General features: G+C 34.0%; 1 protein-coding gene across 1 annotated transcript in view; it reads right to left on the bottom strand.

The window, feature by feature from the left end:
- Nucleotides 1-1,766: 1,766 nt before the first annotated feature.
- LOC120542781 (GTP-binding protein SAR1a) overlaps nucleotides 1,767-13,082 on the bottom strand; it is a 31,469-nt gene continuing 20,153 nt past the window's right edge. Inside the window, exons 5-7 of the mRNA XM_039775432.1 lie at nucleotides 11,101-11,204; nucleotides 10,636-10,767; nucleotides 1,767-4,373 (exon numbers count right to left, since the gene is read on the bottom strand). Coding sequence (XP_039631366.1) covers nucleotides 4,257-4,373; nucleotides 10,636-10,767; nucleotides 11,101-11,204 — 353 coding nt within the window. The 3' untranslated portion in view covers nucleotides 1,767-4,256. The remainder of the gene's footprint in view (nucleotides 4,374-10,635; nucleotides 10,768-11,100; nucleotides 11,205-13,082) is intronic.

The following is a 13,082-nucleotide window of genomic DNA, read 5'->3' as shown; positions in this document are numbered from 1 at the left end:
ACTGCATATCTCAGTTCCTCTACAACTTTACCCTAGCAGCCAAGACAAGCCGTTTTCTGTCACCCTCTGCCTGTTTACAGCAACTGAAATAGTCACATGGGTAACATGTGACCTCGGTGTAACACTCCTCCAGACCACCACACACGAGGAGCGCGGAAAATCTTACACTGAGAAGAATCACCCCTGGAAAGTCAATAAAAGTGTTTTTTCATGCTTACATGGAGGTTTCGTTTACTTTTGTATCGTTTCAAGTAGCTGTTAAACTGAACACTCAAATAAGATGAATCCTCCTGACAGAGCTTATTGCCTTAATTCATTACTAAAAATAAGCATTAAAAAACAAATCTACTTGCTAAACTCTTAGTAAAAACCATAAAAGCAGCATTCAATCAAATTAGAGTAGCACTGTACTCTAAATTTAAAATTAGTTGTAGATTAATGAAATATATACACTTGGCACGAAAACACACTTGAGAAAACTAAATCAATTTTATATATGGAGATTCTGACTATAGCTTCAATTTTAAAAGACCAATTTTAAAAAAAAAAAAATCCATCATCTTTAAAAAATTAAAATACTTGGAGGAGTTCCAATTGTTGGCACATAGTGAAACTAATTCCCTCTGCAGTGCATGTTTTTTGCTTGCACATATACAGAAAACAGTTAACAGCAAATTAACTGATTAAAAGTTCAATTACTGTGGCAACTCAGGGATGAAATACTACAGTCTGTGCTACTCAGAACAATTAAAAATACTCTGATGACATGCCTTTTCTAAAACCATATCTAGTATATGCATTTGACTAAAATAAGGGGATACTAAAATGACAAAAAAAAAAAACACACACACACACACAACTCCACTTGTCCAAAGAAAAACTCATTTTTACTGCATGACTACCATACTATGGGGTGTATCAGCATATTAACTTGCAAAAACTCAGGGTCACATAGGAACACAACAAGAAAGGAACACAAAGCTTCAGTAAATCAGCACCATCATCAGGTAAGCAGATTGCGGTTTTCTCCTAATAAAAGGAAGTTCTGAACTCTTCACACATTGTGTTTACCATGACACCAGACTGTGTGGCCCTTTGCAAGTACAGAAGCTACATTTTTGGTGTCCTTATTGTTCAGCTTCATGTTGTGCCCATTTTGATGCTCTATCCTTACCAATAAGAATTTAAGCAACATGTCCCCGCACTAATAATTTTTGATGATCTGGTAGGCCGTTCCATTAGAAAATTAAGCTAAAAAAAACAAAAAAAAGTGCATCCAAACACACAAAACATTCAAATTCATGTTCCATGTGTGCATCAATTCATTTACTAATACTGCCAACAGTAAAAGGAAATCTCTAGTCTTATTAACTAATGGTTTTAAAATGTCATTACGTGTTTATCAGAAATAAAATGCATGCTGTGTAAATACATGGTTAAACTTTAAATGGTATATTAAACCCTACAACACTTGGGAGTGGGGTGTTAAAATAGGGACTTAAATTTATAAACTTGAAAAACAATGTATTAAAGTGAAACAATTTAGTATTATATACAGTGATCTGGTTTATCATTGATCTCACCATTTTTTGAAACATTCTGTATCCTTTTTAGGGGTCTTAAGGTAGTACTATCACTGAAAAAAACGTACTAGAACCAAAGAGCTATTTTTAATTAAAAAATGAATGCAGTAATTAATCACAATAAAAAGTGACAAATGTTTTAAAGGCTAAAACTGAGGAGTGAATAAAGGTTACATACACATATTAAACTGTAAAATTTCATTATTCGCTGTCCTGGACCCACAAAAACAAATGAGATTGAATTTGAACACTGATGTATAAAAGACATGCAAAAATATGTACCTTCTGCAAAAAAGGAATACATAGGCTAATTGTATTTTTATACAAACTACTATTATAATCAACTGAAATTATCCATCCATCCATTATCCAACCCACTGTATCCTAACTACAGGGTAACGGGGGGTCTGCTGGAGCCAATCCCAGCCAACACAGGGCGTAAATAATATTAACAGCCAATAATTCAGCACAGAGCCAGGCAAATCACAAGCCCGTAGTAAAGAAAAATTAGAAAACTGTGTTAATAACTGTTAGAATTTAAAACCTTTACTCGAAATTTAAAAAGCTCTGCTCACTTTCAGTTGTTTCAGAGATGGTGGTGGGTTTGCTTGCATGGTGTTCTTTTTAAAAAAAAAAAAAAAAAAAGAATTAAATTTAGATACCTTTGGCAATACGAAAAAGCACATACAATCACATTCTAAATCTTAAGTTTTAATGAGTATGACTCATTTAAAAACATTTGTATATGTGGGATACATTAATTTGTTTTTCTTCATGTTATGAAATAAAAACAGTGTTCAATAACCGTAACCTAAAACACAGATAAAACGTAAAGCACTCCATCAGGTATGTATTTAATCACAGCAGAGAATGTCAGGCTAGTAAATTATGAATTTCAAAAAGCAAGCAAGACAAGTTTTCAGCCTTATCCTGTAATTATTTTTGAATAAATGTCTAAAGGCAATTAGAATTATTAAAACTGTTTGCTTACTACTTCACAAACCAACAAAAGATATATTTTTCATCAAAACCTGTCAGTTACCTTTTAACCTCATACCAGTTCTACAAAGGTTAGCATATTTAGTAAATGTTAAAAATTCAGGGCTGAAAGGGAAAAAGAAAGAAGTACTAAACTAACTAAAATTAAAGCATTTTAAATTGATTAAAATTACAATAACCAGATTGTCGACTATACGTTACAGTTAATAAAATATACCACATATGGCACTATTCAAAACGTTTTTCACTACTGTAGATGATTTTTCAGATGTGGTTCTTAGTTAATCTCAACTTGAAATTTTACATGGCTTCTGGAAAAATAAACCTCAACTGAAATCAAATTGCCCTGCACAATAAAGAAAAATGGAATTCAACTCTTCTTTTCTATACTACGTTTTTTTCCTCAATGAAATATACTTATCTGAACAGCTGCTTGTGGTGTATCTCTTACCTCCACAAATCTTTAAAAGCATTTGAAAAGTACAGCAAAGCATTCTCTTCTGCAGAGTCAACATGACAGCTTTTTCAACTCAAAACAGAAGGATTACTGCAGCTTGGAGCTTTTAAATTTACTTGGATGCCAACAGCATACAGTATGATTGAATGCCATTAATGTAAAAGAGTGCATGACTGCTATTAAAATACTTATTTTGTGTTAACAGAGCTCTCCAACAGTGTAGTCTTTTCAGTTAGAATGCTATACCACCCATTTTAAATTTGTCACAGACCATCTGCACACTTTACGGTAAGAGACCTTATCTCTGCATTATGGGTATCTAAAATAAACCCCAATACTCTAACTGCCATTTTCCCAATTAATTTTTAAAGGCAGTGATATACTTGCTATAAATACCTTACTAGTCTTCATTTTTTTTACATTCTTCAGCCCAAGCATGAAAATATAACAAAATATACATTTCAGTCAAGCGTAGATGAACCATAAATCTGACATTTCACCATCACCATTAACTGGTAAGGTTCTCCTCCATGTTATCATGTATGTGTGTGATTTTTTAAAAATTCTTTAAATAGTACAGAGTATTATTTAAAACACCTTCCTCTTTGATTTCAAGTTTAAGGCATTTCCTAGTAAGAAGAGTTACAACAAAAAAGTGTTTTTAAATAGCAGAATATAGGTGGATACATATTCTAGGTTTATTGAACCAAATATTCAAAAAAAAAAAACATAAAAATTTATCATGACAATCATTAAATACTAGTCACATGTCTGTAGTCGTTCCTGTTAAAAAGTCCATTCAGATGCATTCAAATACGTGTTCACTTGCACTCTTCAAAATGGAGACAGATTATGTTGAAGGAAACGGGTGGGGACGGGGATGAAACAAAAATTCAATTATGCCGAAAGAAATTTAACAGATTACAGATTTAACACATTGTCAAGTTCACACATACTAATGCTCAGCAAAACTGGGCGGGGGAATATATTCCCCCTTCCTCTCCAGGTGCAGATTTAAAATGTTTTAGCATATGTGATGCTATATTATTTGCCTAGGAAAAATGTGAAAGTTTATAACCAAATGGTCAACCAATAACAGTCTATTGGATTCAAGTTGGACACTGTTTTGATAGTTCAGGCAGAATTTTTTTCTTTTAATCAGACATGGGATCGAATATGGTGAAATTGCCTCCAGCTCGGACTCTAGGATTTGCACTTCAGTCAATATACTGCGCCAGCCAGCGAAAGCCTTCTCCATAGCCTTGCCTCTTCAGGACACTGCACATAAAGACTTCTAGTGGTCTTGTATTCAGTTCTTTCATTGGAACATTACCCTGTGGAGAAAAAAAATAAAAACAAATTGAATAAAATTTCATTATTTATATTACGCTGTTTCAAAATGTGTTAATACTGATTAGTGTTAAATTATAAACTAAACTTAATAAATACGATATCCATGGAACATGCAAAGTCTTTAGATTCTCTTTGCTTTAAAACATCATTCTATAAGATATGATTTAACTTTAATTTTAACCTGCTATATATGACTTAGTGCATTATTACTAAGGAAAGCAAAATACGCTGCAAAGACTACACTGGCACGAGGCAATATACAGAAAACAAAATATACACACTATAGCACAATTCAGTCTAGGGTTATCCTATGGCTACAGATTTTAACTCTAACCATACTCACAATCAGAGCATTATTCTCGATTTTAATTGATATTTAGTGAGCTGTACTTAATTTTACCATTTGAATTTCAGAATAAGAATATTGTTTTCTATTATCTTTTCAATTTACTTCATTCACCACTGAAAGAAATGATCAGAACTTGAGGTTCTACCAGAAAAATGGGATAAACTGCCTAAATCCAGGTGTGGAAACCTTGTTCAAACTTCCCCAAAAAGCCCAGAAGCTGTAACTGTTGCCAAAGATGCTCCTACGAAGTGCTGAATTAAGGTTTTACATACTTATATGAATGAGAAATTTGAGCTTTTCATTTTCCATAAATTTGCAAACATTTCTGAATTTTTTTTTTAACTTTGTCATTACGGGATATTGAAAGTCCACTTTAAGTAAAAATGGCAAATTTACCAGTTTAAAATTAATCTACAACACAATAAAGTGTGCAGAAAGTCAAGACTTATGAATAATTTAAGCCACTGTGCTTCAGTACTATATACACCATATTATCTGCTCTTTTTCCAAAAAATACACAAGTGAAAATGGCAGTGAAATAAATGCTACTCTTCAGCTTTCGGTGATGTCTGAACTGCTCATTACAATGCCAAAAGAAACATAAGCATTGAAAGCTATGGGAAAGAAAATTACTGATTATGAAATTCACAAAATCTTGAACTTAGATCAGTGAAAAGTAAGAATGGCTGTGTTGATTGTGAAGCTGATTGGAATAAAGACCTGCTGCTATGAAAAGCACTATTGTACAGTAAAACTGAAAAATATATTGGGTAAAAAAAATACTAAAAATGACTTTTTTTTAATTTTTTTTTTAACAAACTTAGAATGACATCTGACTACATAAAGAGAAATTTCTCAAATTAAAAAAAATTACATTTTTAAATAAAAAAGTATAAACAAACTTAATTACAGTTTAAAAAACTCTCAATTATAATACAAGTCTAATTGCAGAATATTTGAATCACAGACGATTACACTGTCATGTTAACATTTCTTCACTAATACTAGTGAAAAGTCAAGCAAAATGACACCTTTTATTGGCTAACTAAAAAGATTACAATATGCAGGCTTTCGAGGCAACTCAGGCCCCTTCTTCAGGCAAGATGTTACATTCACTAGTTATAATGGCTAACATGGTACAACACCCTTTCACTAATACTAGTAATATTGCTCCATGGGAATCGGCTTTCCTAATCTTCTCAAGCATGAATTCCACCACCGTAGTAGTGTGTATAAAACAGCCTCTCTCCGAAAGTACAGAAAAGCTTTGTTGAATGCTTTAAAGTACATAAAACAAATAAAACTACAATCTTGACATTAAAATTGTGGTTTACCAATTAATTTGTTTAACAAGGATATATCACAGAATATGAAATCTGTAGTATTTTTATTTAGTAAATGTTTCTTGTTTCGGTACCAAGTCAAAATGTATACCACAAATGACAAAATCGAGAATCAAGCTATTAGTGAACTTCTAGTGTGAAAGAACACCACTCTTTGGAAGAGTTCTCCACTCCTAGTTAACTTGTGCCAGGACTTGCCCCCTTCATGTGCCACAGTAGGGTGCATAATTTCATTCTAGCAGGATGTCTACAAAAGATGATTCAATATATAGACAGTCTCCAACAATGATGACAGTAGAAACTCTTGCTACCGTAAACAAACCATAATGAAGGACTGTGTGAGAGAGAGTTGATACTAAAGGAAATAGTGATGGACTAAGTGAATCCATCCTTCATGAACAATTAACACTACTGTAGAATCCCTGAAAGACAAAGAACATATGCAATGCTACTCCTTATTTAGGAAAAGATCCTAGTCGTCCCACAAGAGAAAGACTTTCCGAGATTGTGGTCATAAAGCTTATGGAGCAGTTTCTGGACAAAGGCAGAACCATAACAGACAACTTCTTCACGTCGCTTTCGCTGTCTAAAAGACAGGTGCACCGCAACACAACTCTGCTTGACATCATAAATAAAGTGGGATGAGAACTTCCACTTGCAGCTAAAGTCACTTCAGTATGCAAGAAATTCTCCACACTAGTGTTAATATCTAGCAGTGCCAGGCTGTCAGTGTATGATCCTAAAAAAAAGTAGTCAGTCTGCATTCTCAGTACCATGCACCATAACGTGAAGAGACTGGAAAAAAAATGTTCAAAAGACATAACACTTTCAAACATTGAAATGTATGTATTCGAAATAACGATATATTAATGTACCCTATACAATTCCAGACACCTCACACCCAGAAAAAAACTTGAGCTCTGAGAATTTTACATCTGACTTGATTTCATCTGCCTTGATGGGGGATGGGACAGCAGGCTGCTTGCGCTGATTGACATTTGCAAAACAAAGACGCTGATGAAGAGGTATGAAGAAATTTAAGGTGGTCCGGCATTACAACTTTTTCGTAAGCTTTGGGGATTCTAGTTTTAAACATGAGCAAGATCTAGGTGTTCGGAATGTTGACTCTGAAATAAAACATCACTACAACCAACATTCCAAGAAAAACAAACTAAGGAATATGGCCTAGTAGAAAACTAGGATTCATCTATTGGAAGGTGAAACCTGGATGAAGCATCAAGACTTAATACCAACACAAACAATAATGAATGCACTGTGGTCTCTCCAACAGCTGAGGAATTCAAAGTCAAAAGTCAGAACGGGAAAGATCACATGCACAACTTTTATGGGATGCTAAGGATGCAGTCCATATTAAGTACATGAAAATAGAACAGATAAAAACATTCCCTTTTTTTGTTTTGGGTGTTTGTGGTAGTCAATCAGGGGAATGCAGGTAGTGAGACTATTAACCGTCCCCTTCTGCTCCATGAAAATTCTCCCATTCACATTGGGAAATCTAGCATGAAAAAGATATGTTATATGGATTCAAAGATACGGTATAGCCACCTTACTTTTTTAGATAAACCTGGCCTTATGTGACTACTACCCATTCTCCACCTGAAAGGGCTAAATCCATATGCTGTATTATCAGTGTAAGTAAGTAGCAAGAGAGTGGTTGCACAATCATGACAAAGCATTTCACTTCAGTGTAAATTAATGGGAAGTACATTTAAGACTGAAGCAAGCTGTGGTAATGTGGAACAAACTACTATGGTATGTAATTGAATCAAAAACCCTGACAACCTTTAGGAAATACCTAGGTGAGATATTGGGTCATCTTAGTTATTAGCTAAACAAACAAGCTTGAATGACTTGAATGATCCACTCTTTTGTCAAATTTCTTATGTTCTCAGCGATAGAGACAAGCTTTGTAAAAGTTACATGTGAATCAGTGTACACTGGAATTATATGAAACAAAGAAAAAAAAATCAAAATCTTTAGTTAACTGGTGCTCTTCTTTTTCCAAACTCAATGTTTTTCACCTTGCAGTTTTAAAGAGCATTATACTTGCAGCAGGGCACATGTGAAGTCAGACTGTTTTTTAGCTAGACTAAAATGAGCATTTTAGTGTACATTGTGAAACTTTTGTAGGCAGATCTCAGAAATGATTCCAGATACACACCAAAAGCTCTTGGTTACTAGTCTGATTTCCTACTGCATTATATCTGCAAATAACCTGGAGGTTTACACAAGGGACCAATTTTCTTCCTGTCCAAAAACCGCCCAAGTATATGTGAGTATAATTTCGTTTTCTCAACAGTATTACATCCAGGACTACTTTTTCCCTGGCTTCAGCTCCACTTCATGCTTAGAAAAGAAATGAATGGATACAGACTACTATATATCTATGTATCCTGATTATACAACAGTGGAACTGAAACGTAGTTAAGAGGTAGGCTTGAATCAAATGAACTCAGAACATACTGTGAAGCCCAAAACCAAGGTGCACACATCATTACTTTTATGTTACGATATTCACAGTACATTCCTGTACTGCGTTTCCAAAATATAAATATATATATATATATATAAAAAATACTTAGTATTGTCATTTACATTTATGGCACCTGGGAATATTTAAAGTTAAAGAGTAAACAATTGAACCAAATACTCATATAATTTTAGCAAAAAATACTCATTTCACTAGAGTGATACAGAAGGACATGAACAGTATTAATTGCAGACTGTGTTACATACACTAAATATTAAACAGCTTTTTTGTATTTAGAGTTTAATGTAAGATAAACCCTAATTTAAGCACATTCTTCTGATCATAATGGCTATCCCATTTAAAAAAAAAAACAAAAAACTTACTACTCACACGGCAATTATTTCATGATAAAGCAACTCACAAGGTGAAAAAATTGTTAGTTGAGACAGAAAGAATAGACATTGCTAAAATTCTGCCACGGACATCAATATAGTTACAATTTCTCATTAAGACAAGGCTGAATGGACAAGGCCTGTGGCATGAAAATCATTATGATAGGTTAGTGGAAATCAGCTATGGACATGACCACTGGAGAGGAACAAGGAGGAAATCACATATCATAACCTGAACAAATGTGTGTTACAAATAGCAAGTATACACAAACGTTTTTAAACAGCTTAAAACTGAAAGAATTTCTCAGAAGCATTACAAAAGCTAATTTGGTTCGAGAAGTACATAAATGATAAATGATCATGTTGACAACCAAGAATAATGTTATTAAACAGGATGGGAATATTTAACATACTTCAAGGATAAATGCAGGACAAACTAATAAGTATAATATTCCTCACTTCACAAAACTAACCTTGCATACTTCATAAGAATTACTATAATTTTTATAGCTGTGTGCATTAGTTTTATTAAATGAAAAACTGTTATGTGGTCATACAGGAACTAAAACATTTTTTTCTCCTGTAACTGTTTTCATCAATTAAAATTTTTGATCTTTACCCTCTGAAACTAAAATGCAAGAAGAAAATTCAGTTATTGAACAGCTTCAAGTCAATCTCTGAGACTGTTGTGTTATATTTTATAGAATCACTAAAGCAGCGGTTCTCAAACTGTGGCGCTGAAGCTGTACAAGGGGGGCGTCGAATAAATGAACAAGACATCAAAATTAATTTTTTACATTTTTATTTCAAATTTAAATTTGCAAGCATATAATCACAATGAATGCATTATAACTAAAATAAAAATAAAACATTTCTAAGGCATAGATCTAATGACTGACGAGCAGCGCCGCTGCTGCTGCTGCTTTTATAGTCGCGTATTTTCAATCCAGAAAGTTCGAGAAGTATCGATATCCGTCACAAACATTAGATCAGGAGATAATACAGCATGACTGCACCACATTGGCAGCGTAGCCAATATTGCCAAATTGAGTTAAATTTACTGCGTATTGGATTATTTTCATGATACAACTAACAGCGGTATAATATTTGTCGGACGAAAATACGTCTCACGCAGATTGACTTCTTCGGTGTCCTCATTTACAAGATTTTTAAAAATTGAAACAATGTAATCGTTTCTTTACATAAAAAAAATGAAATAATTTATTCTTTGTTCTTGGAATTAGAATTACTACCAAAACCACAAGGCATTTTAATAGTTATTAAAGCACTTTAAAAAAAAAATTAATTGCAAATATTTCATTGAAGTTAGCCAAACACATGCAAATCTTATGGAAGTAAAAATGATAGGACACCGTGACACCACACGAGTATCACACCTTTGTTAGTTGTATCATGGGTTATTCTAATCTATCTTATATTATGCAGGGGGCGGAATTATTCCAGGCAGGAAAGGGGGGGCGCAAAATACGAAAGTTTGAGAACCGCTGCCCTAAAGCATCTTAACTATATATTCAGCAACTAATACAGAGGGTTTTAACATTAGAATTTGCTTTGCAAATAGTTTAGGAATTCATAACTGTGGCAGCCAAGAAACACAGCTTAAATATTTTAATACAGCAAACTAGGCAAATACAAAAAAACTCTTACCTTCCCTGTGGTCTGTCCATACAACCCAAAAAGCTCCCTTAATTTCTCTTCACTGATGGCATCTTGTCTATCAATCTTATTACCAAGGATGAGGATAGGCACATTTCCAATTGTTTCATCTGTCATTAGTGCCTGTAATGAATTTAACTTTATTTTACTGCATTAACACTTAAAAGTCCAATCACACCAAACATTAAAAGTGTATGAGGTACCTCTAATCTGATTAAAAAAAAATTCAATTCAATTGCATTTTTGTAAATCTACTGAAATAAGCATAGACAATTAACCAGGTAAAATCTAATTTAGGTAAATATAACAGATTCAAGACAAGAATGTTGGGTTTTTCCAATGCAATACAGAACTGCTACAATAAAAAGGTGTCTTGAAAGCCAAAACTAAAGAAGCCCCATGCATTGACAGAATTTTTAATAAATATAGGCAGGTACAGTCAGTTACATTTCTTACATCAAGTTCTGTTTTGGATTCAGCCAGTCTGCCAAAGTCTGCACAGTCAACCAGGAAGACGATACCATTGATGGCAGGGAGGTAGTTTTTCCATACCCTACGAGCTTTAATAAAATAAAATAAAAAGTTACCCACTTACTACCTATAGAAATTAGTATTTAAGCAAACATCATTCATTATTAGCATTACCAGAATGAATGATTATGTATTGCTTAGAGACCATAATTTTAATATGCTAACAAGTCCTTTCAACTTCTGCTGCCAACTTACTATCAGATCTTTAATACATTAAAAAATGAAAACCATAAACATAAGTAAATGGATGCAACGGAACTGTATAAATCAGTGGTCCTCAATCAAAGTTTTGGAGGGCAGCAGTGGTCACAGGTTTTCCATCCAACTAGTTTCCTAAACAGAAGACAGTTTTTGCTGATAATGAAACTTGGTATCCAAGTATTTGGCTTGTTAGTGCTTAAATTGAGACAAGAACAACTTCAACTGCACTTTAGAGCTTCCTTCTCTGAGAACATTACCTATAGGTTTTAAGGACAAGAACAGATTAAGGGTGTACTTGCACTATGCACGTTTGTTCCGTCCCTCTAGTCCCCCGCTTTGTCATGACCATGCGACTTTGTGTAAAGCCAAAACAGGATTGGAACATGGAATGACAGCAAGCATATCAAAACAACTTTCCTTTTTTTTTTGTGCTTTATTTTTTGAGTTGAGTAGGGCAGGATAATGCTCTACCTTCTTACAGATTTACTGAATGTGCAGCACAGCATTGTGCTGTTAATCGTGCTGCATATACGAGAAGGTTTTTATGGAGACAAATTATGTTAAAAATAAAGACCTGTTTTTAACTCAAATGGTACTGAATGAAATGAGAATTGCACTGACTTATTGCATCATTGAGGTCATGTCCTTTTTCTGTGTTGGCCATGTTTAGCAATCACACTGTTCCTGAATGCTACTAAACCGTGCTCAGGCCCACCTGTTCCAAGCGGGAGAGGGCAAGGTATGTTTGACCAAGCATGGAGCGATCACACTAGTCAAACAAACTAGACTTTGCAAGGGTTACATGCAGGGAAACATGCTCAGGCATGGAACGAATTGCCAATCTGAGTACACCCTTAAACATAAGAGCCCTTCTAATTCAACTCTCATTTATTTCTAAACATTTCTGTAACACAGATACTTCATGGTGCATATGCAAATTTAAAAGGAAGCATGTAAGCTGGAAAGGTGCTGGTTTACTGGTTATATGCATTTCATTGCTAACTAAAGTCTGGTTAAGACAACAGGCAACAATTAAAACTTTAATGCAGTTGCTAAAAACTAAAATAGGCAATTAAGGGTTCTGAATTGTAACAGGCAAGATAACGAAAATTAAGCCCCAAAAATATATAGCTTTAGGAGTAAATAAATGGATTATAATTAAGAAACTGGTTGAAGTGAAAACTTGCTGCCACTGTGGACCTCAGGCATGTAAATGAGGACCTTGGATCTACAATTTAACTAAAAAATTTGTTTTTAATGAAAGTACTAACAGAGTAAATATAGTTAATTACCAAGTTTCATTATAAGTCAGGACTGAGTTCTATTTAGGAAACTGGCTGGAATGAAAACCTGTAGCTACTGCATCCCTCCAGCACCATGATTGAGGACCATGGTTGAGAACCCTGGTGTTAAGGCTGGGCAATATAGAGGTTTTTAAAAAAACCTCCACATATACATTAACATACAGTGCATCCGGAAAGTATTCACAGTGCATCACTTTTTCCACATTTTGTTATGTTACAGCCTTATTCCAAAATGGATTAAGTTCATTTTTTTCCTCAGAATTCTACACACAACACCCCATTAATGACAACGTGAAAAACTTTTACTTGAGATTTTTGCTAATTTATTAAAAATAAAAACATTGAAAAAGCACATGTACATAAGTATTCACACCCTTTGCCATGGAGTTAAAAATTGAGCTC

Source organism: Polypterus senegalus, chromosome 13, assembly GCF_016835505.1.
Source record: "Polypterus senegalus isolate Bchr_013 chromosome 13, ASM1683550v1, whole genome shotgun sequence".
Taxonomy (NCBI): Eukaryota; Metazoa; Chordata; class Cladistia; order Polypteriformes; family Polypteridae; genus Polypterus; species Polypterus senegalus.
This window is presented reverse-complemented; position numbering and strand designations above follow the sequence as displayed.